The sequence below is a fragment of the Xyrauchen texanus genome, chromosome 38 (genome assembly GCF_025860055.1).
Source record: "Xyrauchen texanus isolate HMW12.3.18 chromosome 38, RBS_HiC_50CHRs, whole genome shotgun sequence".
Lineage (NCBI taxonomy): Eukaryota > Metazoa > Chordata > Actinopteri > Cypriniformes > Catostomidae > Xyrauchen > Xyrauchen texanus.
Window position 1 is genome coordinate 4,543,863 of NC_068313.1, and position 21,810 is coordinate 4,565,672.

The window sequence follows — 21,810 nt, forward strand, 5'->3', positions numbered from 1 at the left end:
ATTATTGAAAAAACTCATAGATCCTTAGTAAAATAAGAGCACATTAAAATGCGCGTATTTGCTTAAAGTTAGTTTTGTCAACTTTTAAGAGTTAATTGGCATACAGATGGCCTCAAATCTAATAGCATACATATAATGTCCTCAGGAATGTGGCGCTCCAGTAAGGACGTACCTGAAATAGGTGTGTCCCTATCCATCCGCCATCAGGGGAGTGTCTCTGCTCCTTTAAGGCAGTGGGCGGTGAGCTGGGATGTGGAGGCAGGGGAGAGGGAGAGGGGGGGGGGGGTATTTTCTAACGCTCTGAGGCAGAGAGGGTTAGCAGCACACGAACCAATGCGATTAAAGCGCCACGCAGGAGGAAGATGCGCTTGCTTGCAGCCTGCTGGACGGCGAGTGGTGCTGAAGAAGATGGTCTGACTCTGGGATCTCACCTTTATTCCTGCCGCTTCAGCTTCTCCGGACTTTTTTTCCCATTCCCATTTCTGACTAAACATTTATGATTTTCTCTCTCCTATTTAGTTATTTTTCTTCCCTTTTTCCTTTTTTTCCTTCTTTTTTAATAGCAACTTGTTCCCCTTGGTTTAAATGACACACTTCAAAGGCACCGTTGCTTTTGCTTGGAAAGTTTTCGTTCTTCTCCTTCGCATCAGTACCTGCTCTGATGAAAGCCGCGCCTGACTCAGCATCGCACCTGCACCCAGCATCTCCCCTGAAGCACAGCAGCATCCGGAGAGCATCCGAGCTTTAACCAAGACAATCACACCAGAACAACCGCACATCCTTCATGCGCAACGACCAGGCGCAAAAGCGCACAGCTAATACGCGGTGGAGATACTCTCAAGTCAAGGCACACAAAAGCCGGACTGGGATTTCTTTTCACCTTAACGTTGGTACACTGAGTCGGGGATCAGGAAAAAGGCAGTGGACAAAGTGTGCGGAGTGAAACGAGGAAAATCTAGCTTGGGGATTGAACGGAGCGGGGCATGTGGATATTGGCATTTCTCTTTCTCCAGAGCATTCTGAATGGTAAGTCTTCATTTTTTTACGCCACTTATTTCAAAGTTCGTTTTCCTTTTATTAGGGCATTCTGGAAAATATGTCCGGCAAATAGGGCTGTCTGCTCATTTATTTCAACATTTTATGGGTCATGGGTGGTCATCTTTGCTGGGAGAGTTTCCCCCATCTAATCATTTATTACACCGCGTTATTAGTCACATTATGACCTTTATAATGCCAGCTATAAGCACTGCATACTGAAAAAGCTCCATATACAGTAATTATCTGTATGTACACACACGGGCCTCCAGCAGGTATTGCACAGGTTTCTTGTCGTTTGTTTTACGTATGGCGAGATGTTAATGAATGTGACCTCTTGTTTATCAAGTGTTTTGGATGCGAATCATCCATGCATTTTCAAGTTTGGTATATAATACATTGACGGACGTATTTAAATCATATTTGTGCGAGATGCGCCCTCCTCTATCCCTCCGACGATTTCATATAAACTAATTAAATAGAATTTAATTGTGGACAGCAATATTTTGTTTAGTTGGTAAAGACTGTTCATTTAAGAAAAAGATATTTAAAATACATTAATGGTCAGTGTTTAATTAATTTAGCATATATACATAATCATTTACTGGCATGCAATTGACACTGTGGCTATTTAAACATTGCAGCAATGCCCGTCAAATGAAATAATTTCGTTTAGTCATTTTTGAGACCCCTGTTGTGCACTTGAGCTTCCCAGTGGGTGGATGGTAGAGATAGATAGATAGAGAGAGAGAGAGAGAGAGAGAGAGAGAGAGAGAGAGAGAGAGAGAGAACATATTTGTTTTCCATAATTTAATCACTTTCGAATGTTAACTGAAGGGTCATAAAAACACCATACATTTTTAATTACACAATATATTATATGGTTTCCTAAGAGTTTTAAATACACACTATGTGTTTAAATAGTTTGAAATGATACTCTCTTACATGTTTCATATACCAATTAAAGAGTCATATAAAAAGGGTATTAAAGACAAATGCATGGCAGTAAATGATAAATACTATCTAACCCCTTAATAGCTATATGTGTGCGTGTGTGCTTAAGGGACTGTGCCTGCATGAATGCATGTGTGTGCAGTGAGACATTTAAAGCCATCTTTATGTTTTATTTTAGGCTGATTGTGTATTAAGCATCATTTTTGTATATTTCCTCTCTTTTTTCATAGTGCATTATTGCACCAATGTAAAATAGTGTAATTCAACCCAGTGGTGGCGAGATGGTCAGTAGGTGAAAACATGGAAGGGTGTGTACGGAAGGAGGGAAATTTTGTACGGAAGAAAAACAGAATGAAGGGAGAATGATCTCCACGTAAAATTGCAGACAGACAGAGAGGCAGGCGGTGTTGAGGGAAGGTAACTGCATGATGTTAAAGAAGCTAGTAAAAACACGGTTTAAGGATTTGATGTGAAATGGAATTTGGGCATGGAGTCCTGAGTGTGAAGCTTTGAATGGCATTCATTTTGAGGTGGTGAGGATGTTACGAAAGCTCTACCTCAGAAAACAACAGAACATAATCGTCCTTTTCAGAGGAGGGAGATAAACAAACCCCTGCTCTTGCTGTATGAGCACCAAACATGCACATCTCTCACTTAGGGCAAATATGAAATCAAAAATATAGAGATGTATTTTGTAATAACTTTGAATTGAAATTGCACCACTCTGCCTCAGCAGAAACTCATAAAAGAACAGTAAGTACTCATCAGTCACCATCGCTCAGCACAGCACACTGAAATGAAACACAAGCTCTCCTGTTTTTCTGGGTTTGCTGTGGCTTTTGCTTTACCATATTCATATATAATCTATGTGTAGTCTAAATGGGCTTAAAAAGTTATGTTCATAAAAGTAGGATTTTTCCATTCCATTTCGTATGATAAACACCCTTCCTATTCTAAGTGGCCCATTTCCTTCTGTTAAAGGAACTGCATTCTAGAATATTCTAGCTCTCTAGAAGGTTTATCACATGCTGCTTGATCTGTCACTATGGAAACCTCTTTTATGAGAGCCATAGTCGCGTGTTTTATCAAATAAGGCTGTTGTTTGAATGCATGACCCTGACGTCCAACAAAAGGGCACAGATTGGGCACAGATCTGCCTGGTTTGAGTGTGGTTTCGTTAGCATTTTATTGTGTGTTATAGTGTGTTTATGTTCCATTATCAATTGGTTTAGATAAAAAGTCTCAATTGCTTAACAAGGCCTAATTTTTCTGAATCTATAAATATAAAAAAAAAATGTTTTATAAAATGTTGTTTAATAATCTTTGTCTAACCCGTTGATTTGTTGCTGTAAGCCTACAACTGTTATTTGTGGATAGCTGACCTAAAAATTATAAACAGGTTAAACAATTGTTTGCCGTATGACATATACTTAAATCCAATACTTGTATAATTATTATATTGTATATACAGTTTTGACCTTAGATTAATGACATAGACTGCATGGAATATTCCTATGCTACTTAAAAATGTTTTTTATTACAATAACAAGACAATTTTAACCTAAAGTCCCAATGTTAAATATTAAAAAGTAAAGGACATGTTATATGGCAACGACGTTGCTCATGACAGCCATGTTGTGAAAAGAAATGCACTCAGTAAAGTACCATGTACATCTTATTTCAGCACCTTGATTTGAGGCAAACAGGTTCTTGCTCAGATTTTCTATGCAATTAGCTTCAACAACAAGGTGCTCAGGATGTGGGATGTAACTGCCTCATATCTGTGGCTCGAACATTTTAGTCTGCCACTTGTTGTCCACAAAAACACATGCACTCACATGTAGGCACAAAAGATTAGAATATTAGCCATCTAAATCTCATATAAAAACATTTGCTGCTGTTATTAGAGATTATGGAACAGCACATAGCAACTGGGCTTGTATAAAGTAATCAAAATTCTTTCATCCATAATAATGACTTTATTGCACATTTAACTAGGATTTCTTGAAGAGTGTAAGGAGAAACACGAGGAATGATTTGACTACATTTGGCTGTGAGGAGTTGTGTTTGCTGGGAGTTAATCTATTGGGGGCAATTAAGGCAGTGTGCTGATTAGGGGCCCATCTGTTCAAGTTTTTTAGATACTCCGGTAAGACCTGTGCCCTGTAATCCTCTATTACCTAGTTAAAGAGTCTACGTTAACCCCACCATCCCCCCATCCTCAAGTGCAAATCATCCTCAAATACAAATAGAGTGTACTCACGTAACTGTACACCATGCTCACTTACTCTTACACTTACAGCAATCAATAAAATAGTGTATTTCTATTTAAATAGCTGTACTGCTATACTGTATATATTTGGTGGAAGGAATGTCAGATTTGTAGCGGACAAGCAAATTTAAAGGTCATTTTGAGGACATGGTTGTATGGCATTTCTTTCATTAGGTATGATTTGTAGATTACTGCACTATATCTCAAACATGAATTATTATTTAAATAATTCTAATTCTTGCTGATATAGCTAGAGACAGCTACAATATATATATACACACTGCCAGCCAAATGTTTGGAATAATGTACATATTTTGCTGGTTTGGAAGGAAATTGATACTTTAATTCACCAAAGTGGCATTCATCTGATCACAAAGTATAGTCAGGATATTACTTATGTAAAAACAGCACCACCACTATTTGAAAAATAATTTTTTTAATCAAATCTAGACAAACCCCATTTCCAGCAGCCATCACTCCAACACCTTATCCTTGAGTAATCATGCTAAATTGATAATTTAGTAGAAGGATTTTTTGATGAGAAGTTAATTTTTTTAAGTAGTTCTGATTTTTAAAAAAAATTGTAATAGTAATTTTTCACATTATTAATGTCCTTGACTATACATTGTGATCAGTTGAATGCCACTTTGGTGAATAAAATTACCAATTTATTTCCATAAGAGCAAAATATGTACATTATTCCAAACCTTTTATACCAACTTACAAAAAGTTTGGAACAATGGACATATTTACATACTGATATATATATATATATATATATGCACATTTATAGAGTCCATCGAGGTTGTTTTAATGATAATTTATTCAAATGTATTGATTATTACATTGGCTGCAATATTCAGTTTTCTTTAACAATCACAAATCACTGATCAGTGTTCACTGTAATCTGATTACAAAGTTATTAGTTACTGTAATATAATTTGTTTATTAATTTTAGTCAAAAAGTACATTACATTTTAGTAACCACATTACAGTTACTGACATTCAATTTTGTTACGTTATTACTTTTAAGTACATTACTTGGGTTAAACAATCTAAAATAGTATTGTTTAATTTAATTTAGAATTTAACACATGAAATATGTTCATATGTACGTTGAATTTGTGTCACGGGCCCTCTCAATGAATTATTTTGAATTCGTTAAGCAAAAACACAAAAACGTTTTCGTGAAGTGTTTTAGAAAGTAACTTAAAGTAATTAGTAAGTGGATTACTTTTAAAGTTATCAGTACATTTATTTAATTATAAATGTATAAAAGTTATCAGTAATTTGTATGCATGAATTTTTTGAGTAATTTACTCAATAGTGGAAAATTATATTAATTTCATTTTGAATGCATATCAATATTTTCTTGAACACTGTAAATACTGTTTGTTCAAGCATCCCAACCAGACAGACACAGCAACATTGACTCAACCAATGGCGTGAGTTGTGGGCGGGACTATCTGTTTGTAAGACCAATGGCAGTAGGGTGGATTGTTGGGGAAACCTGTTTAAAAACAATCATTATTTAACACTTCATCTTTAAATTATAATTGTTTTGCAAGATAAATAATTTCTTTTCATCTCAACTAATCTTTTCTAATTGACAAATGAATGGAAGAAGGAAGTTTTGTTTTCTTTCTAAGTCTTTATGCGTAAATTATATTGATCAGTATATCATCAATGCTTTCTGGAAAATTCCATCATATGACTTTGTATGCATCTCTGTTTTCTCCACACTGCACTGTCTTGTTATTTTTAAAATTAAACCCAGGGAGAGGAATGTAGGCTGAGGTGTCTCTGACCTAGGTGGGAGAGTGACAGGGTGACAAATGACCATAGCTTGCTTTCTCAGTATTGTGATATATTTTTAAACATGGCATAGACTGTAAGATGTAAGACCAAGTTGGTGGCTGGTATTTTTAGATGCTCCCTTTGAGTGCACTGCCACTTTTAGTATGTATTTGCTCGGCAATGTGTGTGTGAATGTGTATTTGATACTGGGGGAGGATATGCAATTGGCCATGAGCCATGATGTTGTGATATCTGGCATGTTGTGATATTTTCTAATACCATTTATGTCATATTCACTGCAGTATGTACTGTAAATGCACCTGTGGAACATTTGCCACTGCAATCTTTTCATTACTGAAAATATGCCACCAACCAAATGTTTGAGATCTTTGAGGCCATAAGATCACAACCAGGATCATTTTTTACCCACATGGAAATGCCAAAAAAAAACTAGTTTCTTCAATTATTGTCACTCCTTTTAAGAGAGCTCTTTCAAAGAAACTTTCAGGATTTTTCTGTCATTTTGTTTTTTTTTATTTCTTTTAATTACATTTTTTAATGGCTGATATTCATAGAAATTGGGTGCATCAAAATGTATATCTCAGCATCTGTAAGGTTTTTAGTCAGAAGTCTCTTTGACTTGGTTTTGTAGGTTTCAAACATTGTGAATTCTGTCCTCCAAATTCCAATATAATATGCTATGGCACACACACACACACACACACACACACACACACACACACAGTTATCATTATGAGAACTCTCCATAGACATAATGATTTTTATACTGTATGAACTATAGATTCCTGCGATGGACTGGCGACCTGTCCAGGGTGTCCCCCGCCTTTCGCCCAATGTTAGCTGGGATAGGCTCCAGCCTCCCGCGACCCTGTACACAGGATAAGCGGTTGACGATGGATGGATGGATGGATGGATGAACTATAGATTCAATCCCCTAACACTACCGCTACCACTAAGCCTAACCCTCACAATAAAACTTTCTACATTTTTACATTTTCAAAAGAACATTGTTTAGTATATTTGTTTTAATTATTTGAATTATGGAGACACTAGAAATGTCCTCATAAACCACATTTATAGCATAATACCCTTGTAAGTACCAGTTTGTAACCTAACATTTATTCTCATAACACACACACACACACACACACACACACACACACACACACACACACACACACACACACACACACACACAGAAACAGAAATGCATGTGAATATTATTAATGTTTAAAATTTCTTACATAAATAATGCTATTTTAGAAATATGTAACCTAAGTAATATTATTAATTGAAAGCCAGTAACTGTTATATGATTGTTTTCAAATGTAATTAAATTTTCGATTGTAAATATTTGAATTTAAAATTCTACACTAAGTATTGACTAAAAACCTAAATAGATTACAGTAATTAATTACTTTGTAATCAGTTTACACTCAACACTGCCCAGAGCAAGGGTATTTTATTGGGGAAAGTTGACATATGATCTAAATGATATACATTTATAATATTTGTTGGTCAAACTATAGCTTCAGTTTTTGTGTGTTTTTTTCTATTTTTAGTTTTGTGAATCATGTTGTGTTTAAATTCTACATAAAAAAAGGTTGTTTAATGGCAGGTTATATTGTGACAACATGCCCTGCTATTAGGGCAATGCCAATGTGTGTTCCACGAACTGTAATTTTGTCCTGGCAAAAAAAAAGAAAGAAAAAAGAAAAATCTGGTAAAATCTGTGACAACAAGCCCTGTTCTCCAAATAATCAAATAATCAAGACATTTTGTCCCATTTCACTGGCTGCTTGTAAGCACCCATATAATTTAGTGCACCTTTCAGCAAGATTTTCCTGTTAAATGATTGCATTTGATCACTCCATCCTTTATTTCATAACATCTGTCTGGGCTCCAGAACGCATGAAGATGTTGCTATTTGATGTGTGTTTTCACAGTTAAATGTCTCATTAGAGTGCCAGTTGCCTGAGGTTTATTATGTGTTGCTCTCTCCTCTCTATCAGCTGTTCCCCAGAAGTGATTATGCTAATTGCTGTTTGATCAGATGATTAAATTATAATTCGATTAATCCAGGGTACTAAATGCTCTGAATATATTTGTGTCTCCTCGGTTGGTTGGCTGGCTGGTTGTGTGGAGCAACGGTCTCATGTCACCTTGCTAACACACACAAAGAAGACGAAGAAAAGAAAAAATATTACAACCTGAAATGGGAAGTGAAACAGTCTGCAGTGAGGGGAGGGATGTAATACGACAGCTAGAGAGATGACTGCACCTCACCCGCTTTAAAAAAATAAATAAATACAAAAAATATGTATAAAATAAATAAAAAAAAAGACATGGGCAACTGTTATGATAATACAGTAACTAAAGGGGCATTTAGTCTAAATATTACATTTAAATAAATGTATAAATAAATTGTTTTCGTAACAATTAAGCACAATTACAGTAGGGCACAACTGGGCTAAAGCACCCTTTAAAGAAAATGTGCTTTTGTCACCGTAAAGTGAATCAAGATTGAATTTTTTTTTATTGAATATTGATGGGAAAACATAATTTGTGTGAAAATAAATAATAATGGAAGGTTGATCTATCTGTCTGTCTCTCTATCTGTCTATCTATCATCTATCTGTCTGTCTGTCTGTCTGTCTATCTATCGTCTGTCTGTCTGAGTGTCTATCTATCTATCTATCTATCTATCTATCTATGTATCTATCTATCTATCTATCTATCTATCTATCTATCTATCTATCTATCTATCTATCTATCTATCTATCTATCTATCTATCTGCCTGTCTATCATCTATCTGTCTGTCTATCTATCATATGTCTGTCTGTCTGTCTGTCTATCTATCTATCTATCTATCTATCTGTCTGTCTGTCTGTCTGTCTGTCTGTCTGTCTGTCTGTCTGTCTATCTATCGTCTGTCTGTCTGTCTGTCTGTCTGTATATCTATCTATCTGTCTGTCTGTCTCTCTGTTTGTCTGTCTATCTATCTATCTGTCTGTCTATCATCTATCTGTCTCTCTGTCGGTCTGTCTATCTATCATATGTCTGTCTGTCTGTCTATCTATCTGTCTGTCTAACTGTCTGTCTATCTATCTATCTGCCTGTCTGTCTGTCTATCTATCTATCTATCTATCTGTCTGTCTATCAATTATCTGTCTCTCTGTCTGTCTGTCTGTCTATCTATCATATGTCTGTCTGTCTATCATCTATCTGTCTCTCTGTCTGTCTGTCTGTCTGTCTGTCTGTCTGTCTGTCTGTCTGTCTATCTATCTATCTATCTATCTATCTATCTATCTATTTGGGAATTATGTGAGATAATAATTTTTTGTAATGAAAATAATGTCACAATTTAAAAACTCTTGATGGTCCAAAACATTTTTTTCATCTTCCTCATGCGAAACATAATTTTTTTTACGTTTTATTTTGATTTTGTGGTGAAATATGACCTAGACATTTGCTCATGACATCTGTCCGGAAAAAACAAATGGCTGTTCTTCTAGTTTTCCCGACAATACAAGGATACAGCGACCAAATGAAGCAACCATGAACAGTGGGTAAGAGAGTGGGGTATGAGTGGTCTACCAACTAAATTACATTTACAAAATCTATCAGTTCATTCCGGTTAGCCTGTCTCTGGAAAACAGTTTCATCATGTTAATTGTGAACCATAAGTAAACATTGAATTCAACGTAAAGCAGCATACCATTTTGTTTCTGTAATTTGACATATTTCTGAACGAAACGGGATACTGTATCCCAAAACTGCAGTGTGATTTGACCTGCCATTTCCAGTATGATGAATAGTCCGTGCTGATTCTTGACTTCTGCTCTCTTAACATGCTATCTGAAGTCAGAATTATGAGTATGTCACATTTAAGTGCTTTGAAGTCAGAAACATGAACAGCAGTCTTGTATATTTCTTGGGGAATATTAGTCAACTTGTTGACATTTTTGTTAAATTCATGCAATTTTCTCTGTGTAAAAATGTACATTATGCTTAAAAAATAGTTTATGCAGAACATTTTGCATTGATGTGCCAAGATAAATGATCTATTGCATGAGATCTGTAAACTTTTTATTTATTAGTTTGTTATTTGTTTAATTATTTGTACATGTTTAATCATTGCCTAATTGTTTCCAGGGGAGTATTTTGGGCATTTAGCTTCTAAAGGTTGTCTACTTTAAGAATATTAGTGTCTGAGTACATTCAGAGATGTTTTATTTTATTTTACATTTGTAAAATATGGAACGTTAGAACACCTTGTGGCTGAGAGCAGATATTAATTATTATGTGAGGATTCTGGGGATTTATCCTTGACATTTTTGAAAATGTAAAAACCGAATGGACATTTTAACTATAAATGGACCAATTTTGTAAAAATAAATACCTAGAACAATTTACTGCCGTCTTTGGATGCATGAAAAGACGGATAAGACTATGGAAATGGGTATTATTGCTATGACTCTGCCATGGTTTACTGTAAATAATTATAATATTTTTTTTTCACTGCAATGCAACTCTACTTTCATTAAAATGGGGGAGAGATGCTGCTGCTGCGATAGCACGTTAAAAGAGAAAAAGCATAAAAGTATCAGTTTCCAAGTTAGAGAATATTCTGAGCTATCTATGCCTGTGACTGTTTCCCTAAATTATGGCAAAATAATCACAGCAATAAATTCATCCATACGATATTTGGAAATAACATAACTTTTTATAATGTACGGAAAAAAAAGAGGCTAGAGTTTTAAAAGTCTTTGGAGATTTGAGAGCATACTTTATCATTCTAATTTACGCTGTCACAAGCTACGTTTGATGCAAATACTAGAAGTTGTAACAAATACATTTATAAACAGTTCAAACATATAATATTTGTAATTAACATTATTTTATGTTAAAAAATAAAGTGGATGGACTTTAAAACCTGAAGTTATTTAATTCAGCATTTTATGTAAACTTGAACTGGTTTTGATGAACAGGCTAGAAATCTAGTTTTGTTTTTTGACCCGCATTTTGGAAAGCTTTGATGCTGATACTATCCAGCCCAGCAGCCTCTAATGTTAGCGGTTCATGGTTCGAGGCCAGCAAGCTTTTGGCTGTTGGTGGAATATAGGCATAAGACAATGTTTGGGTGGGTCTGAATGCCAATGGGTAGCATGGCCCACCCGTAGCAACGGCGGTGCTTCAAATGGTTACTGCTATACGTAAATGCTAATGACTGAAAAGGCAAGCAATAACAAGGTAGCGTGCTGGTATCAAAATTATCTCTGAGTTTCCCAATTGTAATTATAACTTTAAGGGGCGTTCATGTGCAACTTCCGAGATGGAAACTCATATTTATGTTAATTCTGATACTGTAGAATGTGAAGTTAGCATAATTATTTGATCATACTTCCAAGAGTTAAGGCATTGCACTCAAGACTGGGTTAAATGAAAGCAAAATATCTGATTTATACTTGTTTTTATTGCCAAGATGAAAACAGAGCGACATGTGATGAGGTCATGTGAAAAAAGTGTTGCCAGTTTTTCCCCCTTCAGCGTTTTTACGTCTGACGACGACGCCCCTCTTGAGCATTTTGCCTCTTCAAATACGGTATGGCTTAATTTTCGGCCAAACACAGAACGTCCCGGCCTTTAAGGAACAGTTTGCAAACCTACTGAAAGCGAAAACAATTTGGAGTTTCACATTTTATAGTAGCAATTCAATTCAGAACATAAAGTGGCCACTGTTTTAGATCTTCATTTCAGATAATGTTTTAGCTTCATTAGGCTTATAATCTGGTTTAGAACACAAATCCAAATATTTATTTTTGTAGCCGATACAAATGAAATGATGTCATGAATATATTTATCATATTATGGGATTTTAATGAATTATGTTTTATTCCTTTATGGGTGTTTGTTGTAGAGATACTGAGTTATTGTTTTATATGGGCCATTAGGAATGAACAGGTGTAACAGCTGAGATGTGGACAGTGATGTTTGGCATCGTTGTGTCACAAGTTGACTAGCACACATAGCAAACTGAGCTGGCCATTTGCTCTGCAAGCTCAAAAAGCCGGATGTGTACAGATGCCACTGAAATAAACACCTGCACCATGGTAAAGAAACACAGAGGAAGTCTTTCACTGGACCCAGAACAGTTTTACATGCCAGGGAAGGGAAAAAGCCACTATCCGGAGTTGCAGTGACCACAATGAGGGTTCTTGTTGAAGCAAATGAAGGCAGGATGCTTGTTTGGGAGGATGCTTTACATCATTATGAAGCGCCTCTCTGCACACCGGCCTTATAGTCTTCCCTTTGAGCTGTTAAATAGAGGCTTCTCTGTATGTTCACAGATGAGTTTTGACTTCCAACTGAAGCACTTCCGACTATGTCCTCTGATTCCCATTCCCTCTGCCGCTGTCCACTAACAGACTCTCATTTAGAGAACGCCAAGATTATAGTCCGATTTCACTGATTAGACACGTTTTCATAAGACTTTACTTGACAAAGTAGCAAAAATCATGCTAGTAAGCAAGTCAAGTCAAGTCAAGTCAAGTCAAGTGGTTTTTATTGTCGTTTCAACCATATACAGTTAGTACAGTACACAGCAAAACGAGACAACGTTCCTCCAGGACCATGGTGCTACATAAAAACAACAAAGGACCAACACAGGACCACATGAGACAACACAATGAAATAAAATACCTATAAAAAAAAAAAAAAAAAAAAAAAACCTGCATATACATAAGCAAACATCCCTTACAAAAATCGAGAGTTAATTTGCTTGTGATCATTTTCATTTGCAAGTGAGTTTTGCAGCAAACTTGCTGCAAATCGTCCATTGTTGCCAAAGGTTTGCTGCAGGTTCACCACGACCGGTGAAGAGCTACAAACTCCTGGCAAACAATTTTGGCAAATCACAAGCTCAATTGCATGTGAAAATAATGAGTGGCAAATTTGCAGCAAATTTGTGGAAAGTTCACAGCTAGTTTGCAAGAACTCTAAATATTTTGTTAGGGATAACCCACATACAACTTACATAAAAGGAGATTTGTGTAATTTTTCAATCATTAAATATTTCAGTCTCATCTTATTGGCAGAGACATCTATAAGTAAAACTATAAGTAAGCCATCTGTAGGTTGATTGCTCTGTTTGTTTGGATGTCTTGACCAGCCCAACTTAGCATCATTAGCATAAATAACCATGTGAGTTTAAGGGGTGTGTTTAGGAAACCTGTCGAAAAGTCATTATTTTTGCAATTCCATTAGGTAAGTCTAGTGCCACAGAAATTACACACATCAGCTTTAAGATGGTTCAAATAACCTATTCCAAGTATCAATATACATTGTATTTTTCAGAATCAAAATTCAAAATGACTATGGCACTTCTGGCCTGTTGTAAACTAATGAAATGTGGCGGAGTTAACTGGGCAACAATCTAAGTGTTTTAGGTTTTTAATATTCAGTTCTTATAATTAAAATGTATTTAAGCAGTTGTGTTCGCCATCTGTGTGTGCACTATGAATGGATAGAAATGATCTGGGTGTTTAGTGTTCTATAGAGGTTAAATGAGTTTGATAATTAGTAATTAGTTAGGGAATTAAGAAATGTCAGTCATTGTATGAGCTCTTAGCTATGCAGTTCTGTAGATCCAGACTGACATTAGTTCATGAATATCATCATGATTTACTTGACAAAAGCCTTGTCTTAAATGTTTGGGTGATGTCTTAAATGTTTGGGTGTTTCACTTTACTAATCCGAAAAGGATTAGTTCACCCAAAATGAAATTGATCTCATCATTTACTCACCCTCATGCCATTCAAGATGTGTTTGACTTTCTTTCTAGAAGAATATCTCAGCTCTGCAGGTCCATACAATGTAAGTGAATGAGAGCCAACATTTTAAAGCTCCAAAATCCACATAAGGGAAACGTAAAAGTACTCCAGATGACTCCATAATCCATATCTTCTGAAGTGATATGATAGGTGTGGGTGAGAAACAGATAAATATTTCTTACTATAAATGTTGCTCCCTGATTAGTCAATCTTAACTTCACTTTCACTTTCCCATTCTTCTTCTTCTTCTGTTTTTAGTGATTCACATTATTTGTGCATATCACCCTCTACTGGGCAGGGAGGAGAAATTATGGAAAAAAAGACTTAAAAATGTATGTTTCTCACCCAAACCTATCATATAGTGTTTATAGATATGGATTTAACCACTGGAGTCATATTGATTACTTTTATGCTTCCTTTATCTGAATTTTGGTGCTTCAAAATGTTGGCACCCATTTGCTTGCATTGTATGGACCTACAGAGCTGAAATATTATATTCTGCAGAAGAAAAAAAATCTGGGATGCAAGGAGGATGAGTAAATCATGAGATAATTTTCATTTTTGGTGACCTATTCTTTTAAAGCTTAGGTGTGTAATTTATGTGCTTTTCTCAGAACCAACAATGCAAAAAACTGAAACAGGTTTCTAACTGAACTGACTGCCTTAATTTTCAAGTTTGGATAACCTGTGCTGTGTGAACAGAACCATAATTTAGAAAAAGCATATTATACAGTGCAATAGCTACTTTATTCTGCATTGCTCACATGCTTATCTCAAAGGAGATAAAGCTGTTTGTCATCTCCAAGGTTGAAATAATAAAAAAACATAACAAAATGAAATAACACAACCACACATGCATGCACGTATACACACACACACACACACACACACACACACACATGTTGGTGCTGATATCCTTATGAGGACTCTCCATAGACATAATGATTTTTATACTGTACGAAATATAGAATCTATCCCCTAACCATAACTTTTTCGTGCCTCGTTGTATGTATCGTGGCAGTTTCCTGATAAAATGAACACTACAACAACGACTGTTATTTAATTTAGCAAAATCACAAGTAAAACGCCAGATCATCAGTTCATAATCCCTTTTTTACTTGTCACCCTGTTCCTCACACAATGCTTATGACACAAAACACTGCAAAATACTATAGCTCTTAAGTGTGAAATAAAATGGAAATGAAGTGTGATAGAAGCACAACAAAAGGAAGTGGTTGCTTAAGCAGTTGTGCTTTTATGACACTTTAGATAAGGTTTAGATTTAAGGTTAAGCGTAGGGTTGTAGGATTTGATGTTTAAAAACATGCATTTGCCTATGTAACGGGAGTCAGCTGGTATGTGATAGCTGTGCGGTATGTGTAAACCTCACTCCCCTGTTCTCAAGAGGTGCACTAGCAACTGACTATAGAGGTTTAGGCTTCAGCCTCTTTATTAACGTGCCCACTTCCCATGCCGGCTGACACCGGTTCGAATCTCGCTCTGAGCAGGTCAAGCAGGACTGGTTACACCTACATCATCTGTTTGGGAGAACTTTTAACTCGCTTTTAGTGCCACACTAGTGGAAGTTTCACCCCGGAACTGCTGAGATACATGTAATGAACCACATAATATAATTTAGCAAAAATCTCACCACAGTCACCTACTTTTCATGAGATATGACTGTTATCATAAGAATAGACATGTGATTTGACTTTGGTTATTAATTCATATAGACAGTATTCGAGTCAACAATAAACAACAGTTCTAGAGTACACTGGTTAGTAAAAACCGTTGTCTATCCCAAGCACTGGCCATGTGAACTTAGCTTAAAGTTGTCTCTGCATATTAAACCGGGATAGGAGAAAGTATTTTAACATCAGAAAAAAAACACTCTACAGTGTTTAGAATTTTAAAGTTCTTCGCTTGAAATTGTCTGACGAACAGTCTTGTTCATGCCGTCAGCTGGGCAAATTCAGACATTAAAGTCAACAGCGCTTCCGCTCCGTTCTCAGCCCACTGCCAAGTCGGCTCTTAACGAGCTGTTCACGTTCGCTCATTTAAAACATGACAACAGGAATCAGAGGCGCACCGCAGGGCCACACTCTGCACGCTTTACCCTTCGCCGACATCAGAGAGCCGATCTGCCTGCACATATCAAAGGCGAGCAGACAGCAGGCCTTTTCTCGACTGTCATGTCCTTCTTAATATTCATGAAAGCAAATTGGGAAACAGTCATTTGGCAAGTGCTGTGAGTGTTAAAGCCTGTGGGGGTTGTAGGGAGGAAGTGCATACTCACAGTGGCAAAAACCCTGTCCCACTCGTCCCTACCTTGTCCTCGATCCCTGTCCCCTGTCTCCAGTTGCCCCCTTTAGCACCTTGTGCCGTAACACCCCCCACCAAACCTAAAGCCCCCCAGGCAGTGTGCTGAGTGCAGCTCTAATTACCCTAAGACCCTGACACAGCCTGTCATTGTGGAGCAGATATCCCGTGATCTCGTACAGCAGAGACAGGACAGACAGTTGTACCCCTGCTCACCAGACCTGGCACAAACAGTAGCACAGGAACAAAGTACAACATTGGCTCAAACAGAGAGCACACCTATTATTGAGTTATTGAACACAGAGTACAAAAGAACAAAATAAGCTGTTATAACCTCTTGTTTATAATTTAATATACAGGTAAATGCCAAAGATAATGTGTAATTTATCATCTTTACAGTCTGCATTAAAGGTGCTAATACTAATGCTAACATGCGATGCGTGGCCATAATATGCACCCGTTACCATCATTTATTGTATTTTATTGGCTTTTATAAACTAAATCTAAAAAATAACATCACAAAGTATAGTCTTGGAAATTGACTAACGATCGTACTGATGTAGGTAAGTGCGCACCAGCTCGTAAACTCTGCTCTCCAGTGTGTTCATGTTGACTGATCTCGACGAGTAAAGAAATCAACCAGAAGAAGATGTACAGTAGGCACCGTAGTAGGTGGAGTGCCGGGTTTCTCCCACCGATGACATGGACTAATGGCAGTAAGAATGTGTTTAACAGCCAGTACGAAGTTTTCCTGAAAGTTTCTCTGGCAAGCTGTTTCGAACCACAGCAACGAACACCCAAATACATAAAAACACCATCATTAATTTCAATGCTAAAAAGTATTGATACAAACAGTTACAACTCATTAGAAATTGAACTTGAACAGAAATGCTATTTTTCTTCTGCCTTTTAAAGCAGATTTTTAAAACAGAATGTCTATTTGCAACCCGGTGTAAATAGCATCTGCCACACAGGGCAGCTATTTGCACCCGAACAGTCTGGCGGATCCACAGAAATATACAGTACAACAAACTCGGGAGGCAGAGCCGTGGGAGGCTCTGGAGGCGGAGCCGTAGGAGGCTCGGGAGGCTCTGAGGGCGGAGCCGTCGGAGGCTCGGGTGGCTGGAGAGGCGGAGCCGTAGGAGGCTCGGGAGATTCTGGAGGCGGAGCCCTGGAAGATCTAGGAGACGGGGCTGAGGAAGACGGAGCCGAGGATGGCTCAGGAGGCCCAGGAGGCGGAGCCGTGGGTGGCTCTGGAGGAGGAGCCCTGGAAGACTCGAGAGACTTGGGAGGCGGAGCCCTGGAAGGCTCGGGAGGAGGAGCTCTGGAAGACTCGAGAGACTTGAGAGGCGGAGCCCTAGGAGGCTCAGGAGGAGGAGCCCTGGAAGACTCGAGAGACTTGGGAGGCGGAGCCCTGGAAGGCTCGGGAGGAGGAGGTCTGGGAGGCTCGAGAGGCGCTGACTCTTGGACGGGCACGACCACTGGGGCTGGCTTTTGGACGGTCATGGCTACTGGCACTGGCTCTTGGACAGTCATGGCTGCTGGCACTGGCTCTTGGACGGTCACGGCTACTGGCACTGGCTCTTGGATGGTCGAGGCTACAGTCGCTGGCTCAGGGACGGTCGAGGCTACAGGCACTGGCTCAGGGACGGTCGAGGCTACAGGCGCTGGCTCAGGAACGGTCGAGGCTACAGGCGCTGGCTCAGGGACGGTCGAGGCTACAGGCGCTGGCTCACTGACATCGGGGGCCAATGGCTCTGGCTGGTTGACGGTGGGTGATGCGGGCTCTGGCTCGCTGACCGGGGCAGGCGTGGGCTCAGGCTCGCTGACCGTGGCTGACGAGGGCTCAGGCTCGCTCAACGGGGCAGGCGTGGGCTCTGGCTCGCAGACCGGGGCAGGCGTGGGCTCTGGCTCACAGACCGGGGCAGGCGTGGACCGGGAGGTGGAAGCCCGTCTTCTCTTCCTCCTCCGGGCAGACGAAGTGGGCCGTGCAGGTTCGAGGATCGCGGATGCGGGACACACCGGCTCTGAAGCGGACAATGTTGGCAGGTTGTAGGTCAAGATGAGCGTGGAGAGACGAACCGTGGCGGACAGGGGGAGCATCTTCGTGGGAGGAGCGTCATCCTCCAGAATGCCCACAGTGAGCGGCGGTCCGCTGACCCGCAGGGTCTCCTCCACGAAACCTAGGAGCGTCCAGCAACGACTCGCCGGCGGCAACCGCTCCCTCAGAGACTCGTTCAAGTTTACCCGGAAGAATGCCACCAGGGCGTGGTCGGGGAAGTCAGAGAGGTGTGCCAGCTCCAGAAAATCCTGGACGTGGTCCTCCAAAGGGCGGTCCCCCTGCTTGAGGCAAAGGAGCCAGTAATTCGCCGAATAGGCTGCTGGATCCATGTGTGTGGTCAATCGTTCTGTAACGAATGAGGCAGCGAAGGCAGACGAGGAGAGTGGATCCAAATGCAACTTAACTTTATTTGAACAAACAAACAAATAAACACAAAGGAAAACCCTCAATGGGGAAATAAACATAAAACTGAGAACTCGGGCAGGGAACACATACCAGGCATGACAACATTCAACGATAGACAAGGACTGAACAAAGAACCAGGGTATAAATGCATGAACATAGGACAAAGGGGCCAATGAACAAACAGAACTCAAAACAAGATAACAAGGTGATAGACAGAACCCAATGGCAAATTAACGAGGGCAGGTGAAAACAATGAACAGAGAACACGAAAGCTAACAGGAAGACTATGGAGCTAAAAAGGGGACAAAAGTGAAAACTAAGGAATGACAAAAGTGACAAAAATGATAAACAAAGGGCAACGGTGAAACAAGACATGGTATACATAACAGCCGTTATGAACATACTAAAGCTTAATATTTAAATATGGGTGCAAATAGTATCTGACACGATTTTCACCAGGGTGCAATTATTATCTACCATTATTTGCACCAGGTAAAGGGTGCAAATAATATCTGCCACTACATGCACTGGGGTGTTAATAGCATTTACCATTATTTGCACCAGGATGCAAATAGCATCTGCCTTTTTAAAAAGACCCCTTTAAAATAAATAATAAGCCCCTTTTATGTTTTTCTATTTTAACAATGCATTATTAAATGGTTAGTTTCAATATATTATTTACATTGTGCATTGTTTTTCCCTCCCGTCTGTGAGCCTTTCAAACAACACATCTGCAACCCATTTTTGGGTCATGGCCCATAAGTTGAGAACCACTGATTTAGAATGATATTTTATAACATTGTAAAAAAAATCTTGGTGTGTTTAATGAACCATTTAAAGAAAAACTAAAAGATAAAAAACTGACTAGACCACTAAATCAAACATCTTAGTTATTGGCATATTTAAGTACTAGGCAACAGGCATAGATTCATTTCTGTATTTGGGTTAGTGTTTGCCTCATCAGCACTGATTGCACCTTTGCTCAGATCAAATGCATCAGTGGCCCTGAAAGCAGTTTGTGATGGCTGATTACACAGACGAACATGATAAATGCTCTTTTGTGTGATTGACTGGTCACCCTAAATCTGAGTCAGTGACTTCTGCATTATGTGTTCTTTAATTAAATGGTTGCATGATTTTCTTTCGTTGTTTTATTTTTTTATATTTTGAATATTCACATATGTGAATGTATGTGGATATTCACATAACGGCTGTTAGATTGTGACTAGGAGTCTTTGCCATTGGAATAAAAATTATCTCCTGGTGCTTCCAAAGCCAGCACTTTTTAGAATAATGTCAGTACTTGGAAAACTCTTACATTGCGCAATTCTCAATTCTATGTCCTTCTCCCTGTGTCAATATCCTCATACAGCACTGAAAAGAGACCCGGAACTTTAAGTGCGTGAATCTCATATATCGTGTGCTTAATTTTCACAAAAATAATGTCACAATGCAAAAATCTTCTTTTCTTTATTCAAAACAATTTTATTAAATTGATTATGTACGAAATGTGAAATCCTTTTTCTTTATGGAAATACAGACATTCTGGTAACACTTTACAATTATGTTCCCTTGGTTAAGGGTTTATATAGGGGTTTGTTTATGACTAATAAGTCATTCACAAATGCATTATAAATCATTGATATGTGGTGGTAATAACATGAAAAAAAAAAGCATAAAAAACTTTCATGCAATATTTGCCAAATAGTGAGCATTTTGAACATACATGTTATAAATGCTTAATAAATACTCTTATTTATGCTTACATTAATCAAACGTATAAGTCAAGTGAAATTGATTTTTATTTTTACTGTATAGGGCTTTTCCCAACACATGCAGCTTTACAGAACATTAAGCTATAACGTCTGTAATGTCTTAAGTCCTCATTGAGCAGTTTAATTTAAAAATGCAATTGAAATTAATAATTAAAAAGGAGCCAGTTAACACTCTGGCTATACAGCATTAACATAATGCCAATATCAGTTATCTATGTGCAGTGTTGGGGAGTAACGGAATACATGTAATGGGATTACGTATTTAAAATACAAAATATAAGAAACTGTATTCCATTACAGATACAAATGAAATAATTGGTAATTAGAATAAAGTTACATTCAAAAAGTGTTTTGATTACTAAAGAGATTACTACTGAAGAGATCTCACGAGGACATGTTTGTCCCGAACTAACGGGAGGAACGTCCTGAGAGCAAGAAGGACGGTCAGCAACTCCAGGCAGTTGATGTGCCAGCGCAGCGGGGCCCCTTTCCAACGGCCCGCTGCTGCGTGCCCGCTGCACACGGCACCCCACCCGGACCGGGGAGGCGTCGGTTGTGACCAGAACGCGTCGGGACACCTGCTGCAGGGGCACTCCTGCCTGCAAAAAGCAGAGGTCTGTCCAGGGTCGGAGTGTTTTGAGGCAGGCGGGGGTGATTCTTACCCGATGCGTGCCGTGGTGCCATGCTTTTCTCGGGACTCGAGTCTGGAGCCAGTGCTGGAGTGGTCTCATATGCATCAACCCCAGCGGCGCGACCGCCGCGGAGGACGCCATATGCCCCAGGAGCCTCTGGAAAAGTTTTAGAGGGACCACTGTGCCTGGCTTGAATGAAGCGAGGCAGTCCAGCACCGACTGAGCAAGCTCGCTTGTGAGACGTGCTGTCATTGAGACTGAGTCTAACTCCAGCCCGAGAAAAGAGATGCTCTGAACCGGAGTGAGCTTGCTCTTTTCCCAGTTGACCTGAAGCCCCAAGCGGCTGAGGTGCCGGAGCACCTGGTCTCTGTGTGTGCATAGTAACTCTCGAGAGTGTGCTAGGATGAGCCAGTCGTCGAGGTAGTTGAGTATCGCGGATGCCGGCTACTCGTGGCGGGGCAAGGGCGCCTCTGCGACCTTCGTGAAGACGCGAGGGACAGAGACAGGCGAAGGGGAGGACTTTGTACTGAAGCGCCTGGCCATCGAGCGCGAACCGTAAGAAGGGTCGGTGTCGTGGCAGAATTGAGGCGTGGAAGTACGCGTCCTTCAGGTCTACCGCTGCGAACCAATCTAGATGCTGAACGCCAGCCAGAATATTTATCTGCGTGAGCATTTTGAGCGGGAGTTTTAACAAGGCCCGATTGA

General features: G+C 39.0%; 1 protein-coding gene across 1 annotated transcript in view; it reads left to right on the forward strand.

Annotated features, from left to right (window-relative positions):
- The first annotated feature begins 432 nt into the window (after window positions 1–432).
- The window catches only part of dscamb (Down syndrome cell adhesion molecule b), a 241,943-nt gene continuing 220,565 nt past the window's right edge, over window positions 433–21,810 (forward strand). Inside the window, exon 1 of the mRNA XM_052110114.1 lies at window positions 433–1,026. Coding sequence (XP_051966074.1) covers window positions 984–1,026 — 43 coding nt within the window. The 5' untranslated portion in view covers window positions 433–983. The remainder of the gene's footprint in view (window positions 1,027–21,810) is intronic.